This window comes from Rhinopithecus roxellana, chromosome 3, assembly GCF_007565055.1.
Source record: "Rhinopithecus roxellana isolate Shanxi Qingling chromosome 3, ASM756505v1, whole genome shotgun sequence".
Taxonomy (NCBI): Eukaryota; Metazoa; Chordata; class Mammalia; order Primates; family Cercopithecidae; genus Rhinopithecus; species Rhinopithecus roxellana.
This window is the reverse complement of record NC_044551.1, coordinates 95723993-95742324: the sequence shown is the minus strand read 5'-3', so window position 1 is coordinate 95742324 and position 18332 is coordinate 95723993. Positions and strand designations below refer to the sequence as shown.

Genomic DNA, 18332 nt, shown 5'->3' with positions numbered 1-18332 from the left:
GTTCCTCTTACGTCAGACAGAAAAATACATGCTGTTACACAGATCCATGTTTGCTGTGTAGGGAGGAGTAGAAGAGGAAGTGAGTACATATTGTCACCAGGTGGTTCCGTTGAATATATTAAGAAATTCAGACCTAAGCCTTTAGCTTCCCTTCTTCCTGGAGGGGCTTCACTTGCAATCCCCTGCTTCTTAAATGAGGAGAGGTCAAGGGCATTCTGTAAACTTCAGGTGGAATCTCTTAGACACTAATTAGTAATGGACACACTGAGGAGCTGCTGTCATCTTGCAATCCTTATAGTTGGGCTAAGTGACTTCTAGTAGTGAATACATTCAAACAAGTGTGAATTACAGCAATAGCAATTTAGATTCTATTCAAGTTCCTTATAATGAGATTTCTCCTGTAAAACTTCATGGAAATCAGTATAGGTACAAATAAAGAGGATGTTATAAAAAAGCAGAACTTAAATATTGTACATGGATAATAACAGTAACAACATCTACTGTTTATTGAACTCATGTGCTGGGGACTAGACTTGGGATTTTACATATGTTATCTTATTTAATCCTCACAAAAAGTCGTAGGAGTTAGTTTTTCAATATTTTAATGAAGAAACTGAAGCTCACGGGGTTTAAGCTACCTGCACAGAGTTCTACAACTCCTAAGTTGAGCAATTAATTGGGTTTGAAGGATTTTGATTAGCAATTGTTGACAGGTTCGTTTAATAAAAATTTTATTTATTTATTGGTGAGTAAAGTACTAGAAAATGTTCAAAATCTTTGGGTTTGCAATAGTTTGTCATTAGTAGGTGACTTTAATTTGTAAGTTGCTTGACATGGTGACCTTACTTTTTCCTTCCGTGTTGGAGCCATGGCAACAGTTGCAGCTTACTGCAGAGCTGAGGAAAAAATGTTCCGCCAGTCAGGTTCTTTTTAAATTGTCACTTACAAGCGATGCTTTTGCCCATCACTGGATCTAGTCAATTATGGAACTCTTGAGGTTTTCCTTAAAGATTTATTCTGCCCAAATTTGGAAGCCTGAAGTTTTGAGATAGGAAAGTAATTTATTTCAAAAGTGTTTTAAAAATCATCTTTTCTCAAATGCTTCAGAAAGACTGTGCCTTCTAGTCATCCCATGAAAGTCAATATTAACATTTTGTAAATTTGAAAGGGAAAAATTCGGTTTCAAAAAATGATTTTAAAGGATCTAAATTTCTTAGGCATGAACTACTTTTTTACATCTCATCTTTTGCTAAAATTGCTTTTGGTTAAGTCGTTTGATTCTATCTTAATAGCTTCTTTAAAACAAACATTTTTAATTAGTCACAGCTCAGGGTATCAAATATGCTTTCCAGAAGGCAAGAAGTATATGAAAGTGAAAGGAACAATGTCAAGACCACCACGATACACAAAACCTAGATGTTTATAATCAGTAAATAATCATTCTCTATCCTTTATTATTCCTCAACAGTGATGAGTCCTGCTAGGCAGATAGTTCTAAATACTGTTTTTTTCTACAGCTCTTAATATTAGCTTGTTTTATAATTTACCTATATATATTTAGTATTACAGTGTTCTGATCTAGGCAGACTATGACCCGTGGGCGAAATCTAGCCCACTACCTATATTTGGATGGCTTGTGAAATAAGAGTAGTTTTTACATGTTTAAATAGTTCTAAAATAAGTACATGAGCAATAGTTTTGATTTTGCCTCTTGGCCCAAAATATGTACTATCTGGCACTTTAAAGAAAATATTTGCTGACCTCCTTTCTAATGAACTGTAACTTTCTGCTTATACACATTTATGTCAAATTCACATTAAGATTTGTTCAGGACTTAATGTGATTTGAAAGGATTCTGGAGCTGGAACAAAGCAAAGGTATTAACACGCGGTGTAATTGAGTTCTCAGACCCTGAAATGAGGGACTTTTTGAGATTGGCTGCCCATCTCTTCACTCTGTGCGTGTCCTCTGCAGGCTAACTTGGTGGTGCAAGAGAATCGCCATCTCCTGGCCATGCAGGATCTGCAGAAAGCCCAGGCGGAGTTGGATGACAAGCAGGCGGAACTCGACGTGGTGCAGGCTGAGTATGAACAGGCCATGACTGAAAAGCAGGTAACTGTCCTTTGTCATGGCAGGGACTGTCACACATCTCCACAGCTTCTCTCTCCAAGAGTGTGGGTTTTTGTGGGGATTCACTGAATTTATACATAATACATACATAGCACATAATGGACACCAAGGGTCTTTGGTGAGACGACAGGATGGTCAGTCGAGATGGCAGTCAGTGCTGGAACATAGCCATTTTGAGTTTCTTTATTAGTCGGGGATGGTAATAATGATAGCATCTTGTGTAGTAGCATTTTTGTTATGTTTTTCAAATCGTGTCCTCCCATGTTATCTCATTTAATCTTTGAAATAACTTGCAAAGTAGGCAGGGTGGATTTATTTATTTATTTATTATTTATTTCTTTATTGAGACAAGGTCTTGCTTTGTCGTCCAGGCTGGAGTGCAGTAGCACGATCGTGGCTCACTGCAGCCTTGAATTCCTGGCCTCAAATGATCCTTCTACCTCAGCCTCCAAAGTAGCTGGGACTACAGGCATTCACCACCATGCCTGGCTAATTTTTTGTAGAGACAAGTTTTCACCATGTTGCCCAGGCTGGTCTCAAACTCTTGGGGTTAAGCAATACACCTGCCTCGGCCTCCCAAATGTTGGAATTACAGGCGTGAACCAAGGCAGCCTAGTGCCTTACCTATCTTTGTTCTCATTTTAGAGCATTCAAATCAAATGTCTAAAGAGATCACAGAGGAAAAGTACCTGAGTTTCTAAGTAACCAGGATTTTGACACTTTTTTTCTCTTAAATACATACTTTTTTTTTTTTTTTTAATAAAGTGGTCTCCCTAGAGTACATAAGCTTTTGGCTTAATAAAATCTGTATCTGCCTCTGATAAATCCTATATTTGGTAGATAATACCTTGATAATTTTATGAAATTCACCCCTACCTCTTCTCAGCCTTTACTTGGCAGAATTGAAATTCCTGCCTTGTTAGTTTTACGGGGGTCCCAATAAGAGTTTAGATAAACATTTCAGTTTCACTATCTACAGAATGTATGGTATATTCTCTTAAAGATAAATCTTCTGCAAGCAAAGTAAAAGCTTTTGGAAGCTTTAAAGAAGTAGCACTTTTGAAAAATATCTGTTCATGTCCTTTGCCCACTTTTTAATGAGATTTTTTTTTATTGTGAATTTCTTTAAGTTCCTTATAGATCCTGGACAGTAAGATTTTTTCAGATGCATATTTTGCAATAATTTTCTCCCATTCTATAGGTTCCCTCTTCACTCTGTTGATAGTTTCTTTTGCTGTGCAGAAGTTCTTTATTTTAATTAGATCCCATTTGTCAGTTTTCGCTTTTGTTGCAACAGACACTTTTCAAAAACAGACATACATGCGGCCAATAATCATATGAAAAAAAGCTGAATATCACTGATCACTAGAGAAATGCAAGTCAAAACTACGGTGAGTTACCATCTCACAGCAGTCAGAACGGCTACTATTAAAAAGTCAAAAAACAATAGATGCTGGTGAGATTGTGGAGAAAAAGAATGCTTATACACTGTTGGTCAGAGTTAGGTTAGTTCAACCATTCTGGAAGATAGTGTGACAATTCCTCAAAGACCCGAAAACAGAAATACCATTGATCCAGCAATCCCATTACTTGATATATACCCAAAGGAATATAAATCGTTCTGTTATAAAGCCAGATGTGTGAGTATGTTCATTGCTGTCCCGTTCACAATAGCAAATACATGGAATCAACTTAAATGTTCAACAGTGGTAGACTGGATAAAGAAAATGTGGTTCACGTACACCATGGAATACTACACAGCAATAAAAAAGAATGAGATTGTGTCCTTTCAGGAACATAGATGGAACTGGAGGCCATTATCCTTAGCAACTAACACAGGAACTGAGAAACCAAATACCATATATTTTCACTTATAAGTGGAATCTAAATGATGAGAATACATGGATGCATAGACAGGAACAACACACATTGGGGCTTATTGGAGGGTGGAGGGTGGGAGGAGGGGGAGAATCAGGAAAAATAACAAGTACTAGTCTTAATACCTGGGTGATGAAAAAATCTGCACAACACACCCCCACAACACAAGTTTACTTATAGGACAAACCTGTACAGGTACCCCTGAACTTAAAATGAAAATTAAATTATAAAAAAGAAGTAGCACTTATGTGGGTTTGTATACTTATGCCTCATAAAATTCACTTATGTATGGAAAACATTATAGCAGTTTGAAAGAATCTACTTTGGAAGGAGTGTTAATTTCTACCATTTTGGATGGTTATTTGTATCAGGAAGCTCTACTGAACACAGGGAAAATATTTTACCTTCTCATTTTATTATGTGTAAATTTTAACATTTTTACCTTAATTCATTCAGCAAGCTTTATTGTTTTGGAGCATCTTCTATTTGTTAGGTAAATAATCATGGGACCACAGAAGAACTGTAACATTATGGCTCTAACTCTAAAACTTGAATTTCAACAAATGTCAGCTTCCTTATTAAAAAAAAAAATCTGGACATTCCTACAACCAACTTCTGAACTTGATCTTCAGTCGTTTTTGTTGCTCTTCTCCCTCCGTAGGACTGCATGAAAGTCCGGGGGTTTGTGGGCCTCCCAGAAGGCAGGAGAAGGGTTCCAATCTACAGTTCACCATGGCCCAGGCCGGCATGGCCCATTGAAGGAGAGTGTGTCCTGGCTACACCCCATGCAGAATCCAGTGCCTTTTCCTAGGGTTGAGCTTGCCTAGGCCTGCAGGAGAGCTGGTCACCTCTCTGGGACCTATGAGAGAGTGGGCCTGAGGATGGGGGTACTACTCAGGGAACCCAATAAGTCCCGTGTGCTCCCCTCAACAGGCTGGGAGGAACACACAGAACTTACGGTTTTCTTTCTCTTGCATTCTCAACATTTGCTCCTTTCTCTTCTCCCAAATTGTAATCCCCCAAAGAAGCCTGGGCTTCCAGAAAACAAAAGCCAGAAAGGGAGAGGCCTGGTCATTTTCGGATTTGGCTGATGGAATTGGGATTGAAGAATTTAGCGAAAGCAAATCAATATTAAACGTATCTTACAAATAAAAAGGTTTTTTTTCTAATAAACGATGTAGGATTGTCCTTCCCAACTGGCACCTTCCTTCTTGAAGGAAGCAGACAGATGTGAGGGGCCATGGTTAGGGGATGTGCCTGTCTGATGGACTGTTAGTTTTTTTGCCTTAACTCTAGAGGAAGAAAATAGATTAGGACAAAGTGGAATAAATATCCTGCTTTTGAAAAACACTGTAATGTGTTATTATTACAAAAGCAATTCATGTCTCTATAGAAAATACAGGTAACCCTGGAGATAAACATTAATCATATTCTGTTATTATTCATATCATAATATACACCTTTCACATGCATTTTAAACTCCATAACTGATAATTTAGGAATACCATTTTATAAATTAAATTTTTAACTTAATATATTGTGCTTTTCTTTCTTGGTCATAAAAATTTTTATAGGATTTTTTTGATGGCTTCAGAGTATTCTTATGGATACACTATAATTTATTTAAATAATCCTCTATTGTTAGACATTTAGCATGTATATATATATTTGAACACCCAATGACTTGGCATGTAGCTAAACCTTTGTCCATACCCATTTTATTTCATAAGTTTAGATTTTTACAAGTAGAATAAGTAATTGTTGCTTAAACCCTAAGAAACAGAGCTATTTGTTTTTTGCTTTTTGTGTTTTTTTGAGACAGAGTCTCACTATGTTGCCAAGGCTGGATTTGAGCGGCACGATTTTGGCTCACTGCAAACTCCACCTCCTGGGTTCAAGTGATTCTCCTGCCTCAGCCTCCCAAGTATGTGGGATTACAAGTGCCTGCCACCACGCCCGTCTAATTTTTGTATTTTTAGTAGAGACGGGGTTTCACCATGTTGGTCAGGCTGGTCTTGAACTCCTGATCTCAAGTGATCCGCCCACTTCATGGCCTCCCAAAGTCCTGGGATTACAGGCGTGAGCCACTGGAGCCATTTGTTTTTAAGAACTAAGCACTGGCCAGGTGTGGTGGCTCATGCCTGTAATCCCAGCACTTTGGGAGGCTGAGGTGGGTGGATCACCTGAGGTTGGAAGTTTGAGACCAGCCTGACCAACATGGAGAAATCCCATCTCTACTAAAAGTACAAAATTAATGGGGCATGGTGGCACATGCCTATAATCCCAGCTACTTGGGAGGCTGAGGCAGGAGAATTGCTTGAACCCGGGAGGCAGAGGTTGCAGTGAGCTGAGATCGCACCATTGGAGTCCAGCTGGGGTAACAAGAGCGAAACTCCATCCAGCCAAGTTCCATGAGCAGGGGATAAGAGAGAGGACAGGGCAAAGGAGAGAGGACTGGGCTGACAGACACATGGAAATAGAATGTCATGCTTCTTGTGAAGTAATGGCTCACATGCCTCAGGAAGGCAGATAGTATGGCATGTTCTACAGTTATATTTTTGAGCCAGAGGCTGTCTTTATTTCAGTAAAAGTTTTCTTGTGATATGACTTTTGTTAGACCTTACTCGAAGACGCAGAGCGATGCAGACACAAGATGCAGACAGCTTCCACACTCATCAGTGGCTTGGCAGGCGAAAAGGAAAGATGGACACAGCAAAGCCAAGAGTTTGCTGCACAAACTAAAAGACTCGTAGGTGTGTAAATTGCTTTATTAATGAGATTGTGTGTTGACTGTGATAGGGAATTAGACAGCTTATACTTTAGACGGCTTATACTTTAATCAAAATTAAAAAACAACGCTTGATTATTTCAAATTCCTGTGTGTGTGTGTGTGTGTGTGTGTGTGTGTGTGTGTGTGTGTTTCTCCAGCTATTTCAGAGAAAGAGACATTGGTCTGGCATCTGTGCTGTCCTTATTAGATGTGTTAACTATCTTTATACCTTTTATTATCAGGTCACTTTAGAATTCTGTGAGTACATGGGTATATTGATCAAGGTCACATTTAATGAAGGCTCTGTCTTAAGAGGTTTGATTCTCTTAAACTTAGAGGCCATCTTTTCACTTCTAATGAGAGTAAAAATCATCCAGTGCTTGACTGCTAGCAGGTATCACTTGGTAGGCCACTTGGACCCTATTGACTAATAAACCAGACTACTGCTTATTCACTGGCACAGCCACACGTGCTTCCAGTTTGATTTGTGGAATTTAGTTTAAAAGAATTATTGTCTGTTAAATTTTTTCATTTTTAATATGCTGTACAATTACAAGGATGAACCTAAAGTATTTCAGTGGTGTTTGTTTTCTGTTTTAGGGGATGTACTGTTGGCTACAGCTTTTCTGTCTTATTCTGGTCCATTTAACCAAGAGTTTCGTGATCTTCTGTTAAATGACTGGCGGAAGGAAATGAAAGCCCGGAAAATTCCATTTGGAAAGAACCTAAATCTCAGTGAGATGTTGATTGATGCTCCTACTATTAGTGAATGGAACCTCCAAGGTCTGCCAAATGATGACCTGTCCATTCAAAATGGAATTATTGTCACGAAGGCATCTCGTTACCCTTTGTTAATTGATCCACAGACTCAAGGCAAGATCTGGATTAAAAATAAAGAAAGCCAAAATGAACTCCAGGTAATTTGTGTTTTAGTATGTTTATGTTACTGGTTAAGTTTTATTGCCTCAGATAAACAAAAATCCAAGAGGAAAGAAATATTCAAAAACATTAGAGATGTTTTTGTAATCCTAGGTAGAGCAGTAGCAGATGCAAGCTTAAATCTAATATGAAAATATTTTCTAAAACTTTCATTATTTGCATATGTGTTAATCTCTACCAATGCCATCTTTCAGTGGTTTCAGACTATTCTGTCAGGGTCCAGGGCTCTCTTTGATGAGTAGAGAATGGCAGAGCTGTATCACGCAAAGTGTGCAGCATTTTGCATGAATACTTCCTAATTATCACATTATTATTTGTCACAAAAGTGGTAGTGGTGAAGAAAAAACATTGCTACCACACAGAACCTTTACATGCTTCCCAATAAAACAAAATGATGGTTTGCTAAACAACAATGGAAACAATTAAACTTCTTTACAATTTCACCAAGTGTGGGTTTCAAAACCAAGGGTCTCTAAAAATCTATGTAAAAGGTGAATGCCCCCTTATCCTAAATATTTGAGATCAGAAGTGTTCCAGATTTTAGATTTTGGAATATTTACATGTACATAATGGGATAACTTGAGGATGGGACTCAAGTCAGAGCACGAAATTCATTTATGTTTCATATACACCTTATTCATATACTTGAAGGCAATTTTATAGAATACTTAAAACAATTTTATGTATGAAACAAAGTTTATGTACATTCAACCATCAGAAAGCACAGAAGTCAGGTGTGGAATTTTCCACTGTGGCATCATGTGGACTCTCAACAAGTTTTGTATTTTGGGACATTTTGGATGCTCAATTTGTATTTGCCTCTTGCAGTAGAATGCTTTAGGCTTCATTTGAAAACAGTTATTCCTGTGCTTGCTTCATAATAATGTCTATCAACAGCAACCTTGAACCTTGTGATCCTGTTCTTAGATCACATCTTTAAATCACAAGTACTTCAGAAACCACCTGGAAGACAGCCTTTCTCTTGGAAGGCCCTTGCTTATTGAAGATGTTGGAGAGGAACTAGATCCAGCACTAGATAATGTTTTGGAAAGAAACTTCATTAAAACTGGGTCTACCTTTAAGGTAGGTTAAACGTATGGATGACAATGTGCAGAACAGTTACCATGAGGCCAGGTCAATGTGACACAGATAGAATTCTCTTAATAGGCAGCAACTTAAATTTGAGTCCATGGGAAAGGTTTGTTTTTCTCTTCTACACTTCTTGACTTTGGATTAAAATATCCAAGAGCAATCGTTTTAGGAATATTGACTTCACTTCTGTAGTATGTGAAGGGGTCTGACTGCCTCTTGATGTTGATAGTTTTGAAACTTCTCCATTCCCCTCTCCCCTTCTGCCCCACTCACATCTGGGCACGCTGATAAAACCTGGGTGCCCCCTCCTTTGGCACAAGTTGAAAATTCAAACCATGCAACCCCCTGTCCATACCTATGTATGGGAACCCTCAGCCCAGCTCTACCCCCTAAACACCATAAAGCCCTAGAGCAGCTGCCCCTCCCTGCTCTCTCAAGCCAGTTTTTGGGATCTGTTTGGGAACCTGCTCTGATCTCTCCCACAATCTCATCATGTGAGTAATAAGCCTTTTTATACTCTTTTGATGCATGTGTAGCATCATCGGTCTCAACCTCTGAACTGAATTTTGGGTAAGGGATCCATCTCACTCCTACAATGGGATCACAATTTTGGTGTTAAATTCTATATTCAGTCTTCCTTCCATCCTTCTTTGCTTCCTTCCTTTCCTCCTCGTTGTCTGAAGCTGTGCAGATGCCTCATGACCATTTCTTTTTTAGTATACAAATGATCTCCAGTTATGTCATTATTTAAAACAATACTTGATCTGATACAAAAAAGACATAGTAAGGTATAGCTCTATTTTATTACTTTTAAATTTCTTTTTATAAAAAAGGTGAAGGTTGGTGACAAGGAAGTAGATGTGTTGGATGGCTTTAGACTCTACATTACCACCAAACTGCCTAACCCAGCCTACACCCCTGAGATAAGTGCCCGTACCTCCATCATTGACTTCACTGTCACCATGAAAGGTCTAGAAGATCAGTTACTTGGAAGGGTCATTCTCACAGAGAAGCAGGTGAGTGAGGTGTGGCTGCCTCCCATTCTGCGTTTCTTTAATGTTATATTTCATTGACAAAATTAAGATAATAACAGTTGTAACAGGACCGAGTTTCTCCCCTTTTATTCCCTGTGTTTTTTTCCCATTCATCTCCAAGTATCTTCTTTTTTTCCTGAAGGAAATTATTAACCAATCATCTACCCGTGTGTTTCACATATGTCTCATAAATTACATATATCATTGATTGCCTTTATACAGGCTGATGGTGAAACTACGAGGAATCAGTCTCATCTTCAGCATCATTATTCTGGTCTTATATTGCTTGATTTTTCTGAAAGGTGTGTTCTGTTTTACTAACCTGTTGACTTTTAATTTTCTGGTACACATCTAGGTTTTTCTTTCATATTCATTATTATGCTTTTAGAATATAAAATTAAGACTTTGTACTCATAACAAACAACATTGCCAGTTCTCATCTGTGATCTAAGAGAGCCCTGTAGTATGTCCTGACAGGGTCTGATGTGAGAAGACAGAAGTTTGTGACACTTGAGTTTCACTCTGTAAGTTTTGAAGGCTACTTACGTAACTATGCTAATGAAACATAACTCCATATCTGCCCTCTTTACTTCTGTTTTATGGGATAACTTAATGCTCAATGAAAAAAGGCCACACATTTGTAAACTTCCTTCTTTTGAGTGAGCATTTTCTCTAGGGAACATGTGAGGCTTCAGCAAAGAACCATGGAAGATTTTAATGGGAATGTTATGGTGAAACTGCATGAACTCTTAACGTTGCTATTGATTTACTCCTGAGTTCAATAATAATGAGGAGTTTAGTTAACTTAGTGACACCTTCTGTACTGACCTGAAGATTATTTATGTTAATACAGTCAGCAAAGTCTTTGGGATCTGTGCTTCCCCTTCTCTGTACCTTTTCTGTGTGTTGTACGGTGCTTGCCCTTCTGAGCCTACCACGTGTCTATCTCTTTCTCCTCAACTTCCTCTCCTTCTCTCTCCCTTCCCTTTTCCTGAACATTATTGTTAATTTATAGCACATGAATCACAGGGTCATAAAGTTGGAAGCTGCGTTAGGAGCATTTAATCCAGCTTCATAAATTCACATGATTGAGTGATCTCAGAATGGCAGATACTGATTCTGATTCCTGCCACTGAGTTGCTGTTGTGGTAATGACAGCCTTCAAAATATGTACTTGCTTAGTTTTTGAGTCCCGAGTTAAATCTCAATAGAGGTGGTGGAGGAAATTTAGCGTTGTCATGTAATTACTTCAGGCAGGACTGGGATTCTTGAGCAATAGCATGTGACCTTGAGCAAGTGGGAGTTCCTGAGGGTCTTTTGGGCCACCTCTGTCACTGGTATTTGAGACTGTCCTTCCACCTGTAGCCTTGGCTTCGTGGAGATAAGAGGCCTTATGGCAGTTTGAATAATATTCTTGTCCTTGGTTTTCTTATATTCAACTGAATGAATACAGTCTCCTTGGAACAAATAATTGGATCTGACAGACTTGGATTGCAGCAAAACACAACAACAGCAACAGCAACAACAACAACAACAAAAATAAACCCATCCCTGGGCCTTAATTCCTGTAGCAGAGGTTTAAGATGAAATAAGGAGCTTGTTAAGCTCATTTGAAAACACTTGGAGCAACCCTGAAAACCCAGTATGGATGCAGGACCAGGCTGTTTCTTACTTCTTAGGAAAATTGAGTGTCTTGAGAAAATTACTCCTTTAATATCATCTCATTATCAGAATCTGTTCTGGGCTCACAGTAAATAATTCTTACAAAATGATCAGCCAGAATAATGTGACACTCATTTTTTTCTTGCATAATTATAGACACTCGTTTTCTTTTATAATGTGAACAACATTATAACACCTAACCTTTATTTATTTTGTTCCCAAAATGAGGTCTTGTAGTGATAGAAGAAGTGAACTGCTGAGCTTAATTTTGATGGATTTTCAGCAGTATGCTTATTCTAAGGGGCTTTTATTTTGCAGCTTCTTCACTTCCCAGCATATTCCTGAATCTGCTAACACTGCTGGACCCTCTCAATCTGGGTGGTGCAAATGGGTCTGAGTTGATCCCTGCTGCTTTTGGGTCATTTCCTATAGCCTAGTTACTCTATTGAAAAGAGTCTTATGTCTGTGCCTTATGAACACAGATATATCAGTGTTTTAAAGTCCAAATTATTCCTTTGACTTCAGTGACAATGCATTCTCTCTGACTATAATCTCACTTCTTGGGTGATTATAAATATAAAATATCAATTTGAAATTTTATTGGTTTAAGGAGGTCTGTTGATGCTAGGAAGATTACACACAGGAAGGGATAGGAGATCCCACACAGAATAGGAAGTTGATGTTGGAAACCATCTGAGGAATGTGGGGCTGAAACAAAGGCTGAGTCTCTTCAGTGGGGATGAGTCATGACTTCTTAGATTTGTTGGTTCTTCTTGTGAAAGGAGGCTCTGAATGGGAATTTTTCATGCAACGGAAAGACACATCTTTGACTCCAAAAATTAATCAGTTGTTCTGTGTCCTGAGGATACAGGGTCAATGAGGGACCTTATTATCACACGTAATCGGGTCTCATGAATGCTCAGTTGTATACCTGCTAGACCTTCAGGTTTGTTTGCTTCAGAAATGCATTAGAGCATCTGAATGCAAGGAAGCATGAATTTCAACAAAGTTTATATTCTTGTGCTTCAAGACAGTCATTTTAAATGCATGTGCTGTTCACATTCACATCAAGGCTCTATCCAGTTGTTTATCTGATGTACCTGTGAGTAGATTTGGACATTCTCCTGCTGTTACCAGAAGGTGATGTATCTAGACCATTTTGAACAGGCAGGAAACCAGTAGGTCTACAACAACCTTCCTTTATAGAAAGCACATCTCTTAGACTCACTCTCACTTGGATCATAGAGAATAAAACAGAAACTTAAAAAAAATCTATGTTCCATTGGGAGAAAAATGCCAGTGTTGATCAACAGCTCCTACTGGTCCCACAATACAAGGCCTCAGGGATCATCGTTGTTCAGAATTCTGGATGAGCAAACAAGTGTGTGATTTCCTTTTGAGGTACAAGTTCCTGAACTTGGTGAAAGTGACATGGGAAGTAGTTTGAGAAGGACATTAAATAGACATCATTATCACCAGCTCACTGTTGGTGGAGGAAAAAGAAATCTCTTTCTGAGTTCTCTTGTTTAATCTTCCTATTTTAATTACTAGTGTAAAGTACAAAAGAGAAATAGTATTTGGTAATGGAGCCTGAGTTATACCTTTAAGAATGAGAACTCTGGCTGCCGTTTGTCTTTTACTGATTTCAAAACCTTGGTTATAAATGCAGTTTATGTACACAAATAAGTTTAGTTTTCATTTGCTTCTTTAAGCTACTTACAGTAAAAAATCATTTAATTAACAAATGCCGTGTTCACGAAATTTTACCAAACTACCCTGTACATGTAAATTTTTATTTTATTTTTAATTGATATATAGTAATTGTACATGTTTATGGGGTACATAGTGGTATTTCCATAGTATAATGTATAGTGATCAGATTGGGGTAATTAGCATATCCATCATCTCAAACATTGATCGTTTCTCTATGTTGGGGACATTCAGTATTCTCCTTTGAACTATTAGAAATTATGTAATATAATCATTAAGTGCAGTCATCCTGTAATGCTATAAGACACTATAACTTATTCGTCCTATCTAGCTGTAATTTTGTATCTTAACAAATCTCTCCCTCTCTCACCCTTTCCCCTACCCTTCCCAGCCTCTAGTATCCTCTGTTCTGCTTTTCACTTCTATGAGATCAACATTTTTTTTTTTTTAGCTTACACATGTGAGTGAGAATATGTAGTGTTTTACTTTCTGTTCCTAACTTATTTCACTTAGCATAATGACCTCCAGTTCCATCCATGGTGCTGTGAATGACAGGATTTTATTCTTTTTTATTGCTGAATAGTATTCCATTGTGTATGTATACCACATTTCCTTCACCTGTTTGTCTGTTATTGGGCACCTAGGTTAATTCCATATCTTGTCAATTGTGGATAGTGCTGCAGTAAACATGAGGGTGCAGACATGTGTTCAATACACTGATTGCCTTTCCTTTGCGTAAATGCCCAGTAGTGGGATTGCTGGATCATGTGGTAGTTCTATTTGTTTCAATGTGTGTGTCCGTGTGTGTGGTTTTTTGAGGGACTTCCATACTGTTCTCCATAATGGTTGTACTAGTTTACTTTCCCACCCACAGTGTTTAACAGTTTTCTTTTCTCTGCATCCTCACTAGGGTTTGTTATTTTTTGACTTTTTGATAATAGCCAACCTAGCTGGGGTGAGATGATATGTCATTTTGGTTTTGATTTGCATTTCCCCAATGATTAGTGATGTTGAGAATTTTTTCATATATTTCTTGGCCATTTTTATGCCTTTTGAGACATGTCTGTTCAGATAATTTACATATTTTTTAATCGACTTTTTTTTCTGTTGAGATGTTTGAGTTCCTTGTATGCTCTGGATATTAATCCCCTCTTGGATAAATAGCGTGTAACTATTTGTTTCCATTTTGTAAGTTATCTTTTCACTCTGTTGATTGTTTCCTTTGCTGTGCAGAAGTTTTTGATATAACCCCATTTGTTTATTTTGGCTTTTGTTGCCTGTACTTTTGAGGTCTTATTCATAGACTCTTTTCCCAGACCAGTGTCCTGAAGCATTTCCTTTATGTTTTCTTCTAGTAGTTTTATAGTTTCAAGTCTTACTTTTAGATCTTTGATCTATTTCGTACTTTTAAAATTCCCTTTGGAATATGTCACCGTTTACATAAGAATTTTACATTGTAGCCTTAGAATTTATATAGAATACTTAGTGCAAATCTTTACTGTTCTATCTATCTATCTATCTATCTATCTATCTATCTATCTATTATCTATCTATCTATTATCTATCTATCTGCCTGCTGAAAGATAATCCTTTTGGTGGGAAAGAGATTTACGGATAAAATTATTTTGATTAACTTTGCCTCATCATATTAATCTGAAAGAGTCTTATCTTCTTATGAATTGGTGGAATGAAAGTAATCATTTAATACAAATATGTTTAAATCAGCCATATAGATGAAAATATGCCTATAACCACATCCCTAAGTAGGTTTTCAATCTTTTAACGTTGAACGAAAAACAAGCAACAATTGTTCTTTTTTTTTTTTTTTCCTCAGGTAACCTTTCTTTTGCCAATAACTTTCTAGTGCCCAAGTATTTGGCCACTTGTTTCTATTTAATATACAGATTGTTTTTGGGATTCCAAATAGTACTTTAAATTATATTATTTACTTAATACATTTTTTTTTTCATCCATTTCAAACTTTGGGGAAATGTACTTCTTAGCTTTATTTTAATCCTTTGGGAATATAGGCAATTATTTTAATCGACAAATTTGTTAACAATGATATTAAATTGACCACAGCCGTCTTAATAATGTTCAATCTTTTTAGTTACTATTTTTTTTTATCAAGAATTGAATGGTTTGCCACTCATCGTATACATCATTACTATGTTTATTTTATTAATATTTGTTTCATAAGCAACATGGAGGCATGATTTTAACCTCAATTCCATAGTTCTCAAGTAGAAATAAGATTAGAAAAGTAGATTGTGACAGGTTTTGCCAACTATGTTGAGAATTTTGGACCTTTCAAAATAGGTAAGGGAGATCTCCTGAATGACTATGAGTGGAAAAGCGTCAGCAGGAAGACCAGCTTTGTTAGAGTAGTCTATGAATGACAAGTAAATTCTCAAGTAGGGCAGTGGTTATGTGATTGAAAACATGGGCAGAAGATAAAGGTTTGTGTGCAGGAAGAATTGATAAGACCTGGTGCTGCTTTTGAGTTTGACAGTCCATGCTCTCATTCCCAGTTGACATGAAAGCATTCGTCCCTAGCATTCTAAGTTCTCCTTATCCCTTTTCAGCTACTTTATTATACACTTTCATGATAATATGTGAAATGCAAAATATCATTTATCGTTTACTTTGTGCCACATTTCGACTTGATTTTTCAAACTACTTATTTTTACAATAAGCATTATCATGCTTCTGAAAAGTTGGCCAGAAATGAATCAAGGGAGAAGATGGAAGGGAAGAGACATTTTGAGCAGTTATCATAATCTAACCACTGCCTTAGCTGCATTACTGGCTATATCTTCACCATCATCCTATGAGCAGTTTTTACATACATTTTGTGGATGAAAATACTGAGGCCTGCAGAGTTTTAAAACATGACAAATGTCATGTAGATGATGGGTTTTGAGAGCTACAATTCAAACATATGTCTTCCTGATGTCAAAACCTCAGTCTTTCTACTGCTTTACATTTCTTCCCTTACCTGTCTTCAGGTGAAGACCTTTAAATGCTCACCTTTAGGAACTCAGAAATGATAGTGATAGTGTGTGAAATTTATAAATATGGCAATAAAAATTGTTTGAATTTTCATTATCACTTTTATTTCCTAGTACAACCATAATGTGAAGGCTTTTATTATAACTGCTTATGGAAATGAATTTTATAGCAGCCATTAAATGTCACTTGTTTGTACTCATTTCTACGTTTTCTGAAATTTGAAATTCTCATCTCATGAATCAATGAATTGAAATAACCACTAAGGGAGCTTTCATATGTAACCAGATAACAGATGGAAACAAAGATGGTAAGAGCAGGTTTTGCTTGAGTTGCTACATCTTCAAGAGTTAAGAATCGATACAAATCCTGAACTTTTGTTTTGCTTAAAGAGGGAATTCTTTCTTTCCTCGACTGGCCCCAGACCTGATTCACTGTGCTCAGAGTGTGAGTTGAGAGTCTGGTGGGGTCTTACCAACTAAAACCATTCAGTCAATGGTGATTAACTGGCTGAAACATAAAGCAGAGGCCACTGGTCTTTGCTGTTTGCCTTCATGCAGTTTTGTTAGCACATCCTTTATTTTTAACGTCATGGTTTTCAGAGAGTGAGCATTTCCACATCTGTATTTCTGGCACAAAGACTAGACTTTCCGGTTCACTGTGTGTTTCAGTTTATCAATTTGAAAACAGATGCAACATTTGGTCATTCAATTTGCAGTGTTAATTGAGTGCCTACTATGTACCAGGCTTTGTTTCTCTGACTGGAGAATTTATCAATGAACAAAATAGACTCGAAGACCAAACTATCCCTGGAGCATAACATATAATTTATGTATTATGTTAGAAGGTGGTAAATGCCATAAAAAGTACAGACATTGGTGAGCAGGAGAGCTGGAGAGTCAGCTGGTGGGCTAGCATTTTAAAGAGGGTGGTCACGATGAGGCTCACTGAGAATGTGACATTTGAGGAAGACTTGAATAAGGGAAGAGAGTGAGTTATTTGGAAGAACAGACTTGACAGAGCAGCAGCCAATGCAGAGGCCCTGAGGCAAGAGAGTTCTTTATGGGTTTGAGACAGTAAGTCTCAAAGTGTGTTTCCTGGAATAGCAGCACCACATCACATGGGATTAGAAGTGCAAATTCCCAGATGCTGTTCCAAGCCTATAGCACAAGCCTTCCAGGTGATCCTCATGCACTGAAATTTTAAAACCACTGATGTAGGAAATAGCAAGTGTGGCTGGAGCAAAGTGAAAAGTGGGAGAAAAGTAGGAAATGAGGTCCCAGCAGTAATGAAGGAGGGGGCAGCTTGGTAGAGCCTTATAAGCCTTGGTAAGGTCTTTACCTTTCATCCTGAGTGGAAAGATTGGCCATTGGAGGGTTTTGAGAGAGGAAGTATGTTTTAGTAGCATCATTGTGACTGCTGGGCTGGAAGTAGACCGGCGTGTAAGGCCAGGGGTAGGGAGACCTGTTTAGACCTCCTAATTTAGAGGGGAGGTGACGATGATAGTTTAAACCAGTGTGGTGATAGTGGAGGGAGTGAGAAATAATTAGATTCTGAATCTCATTTTGAGGTGGAGATGATAGAACTTGCCAATGAATTTGTTGTTGAATTTGAGGAAAAGAAAATGACCAAGCAGGGTTCAAAAGTTTTGGCCAGAGCATCTGGAAGAATAGTGTTGCCATTTGCCAGGCTATGGAAGGCTGAGGTGGAACAGGTTTCAAGGGAGGATCAGACGTTTTGTTTTGCTGATGGTGCTAAGTAGGAGATGTCTCTTAGATGTCCAAATGGAGATGTTGAAAGGAGATATGATCTGAAACTGAGATATAAACTTGGGAGTTATCAACATAGCAACAGAGTTTAAAACAAGATGTAATTCATGGAGTAGTATAGGGATAAGTTTCTTGTAAGTATAAACGAAGTACCAAAAATGAATACTTGGAAGAGCCACTAAAGGGAAGAACTTGCATAATGGTTAACAGTGACAGTTTGGGCTAGGTCTGGCCTCTCCTTTCCCTCCATGTTTGTGTGCACACTGGATCATAACAAAGGTAAATTGTGTAATTAATCATGTAATCAGTGAGTAGTCCATTATGTTTTATATGCTTTCA

General features: G+C 37.7%; 1 protein-coding gene across 1 annotated transcript in view; it reads left to right on the top strand.

The window, feature by feature from the left end:
• DNAH5 (dynein axonemal heavy chain 5) overlaps positions 1–18332 on the top strand; it is a 253279-nt gene that overhangs the window by 184849 nt on the left and 50098 nt on the right. Inside the window, exons 61-65 of the mRNA XM_030927396.1 lie at positions 1975–2112; positions 6626–6761; positions 7379–7695; positions 8645–8800; positions 9643–9825. Coding sequence (XP_030783256.1) covers positions 1975–2112; positions 6626–6761; positions 7379–7695; positions 8645–8800; positions 9643–9825 — 930 coding nt within the window. The remainder of the gene's footprint in view (positions 1–1974; positions 2113–6625; positions 6762–7378; positions 7696–8644; positions 8801–9642; positions 9826–18332) is intronic.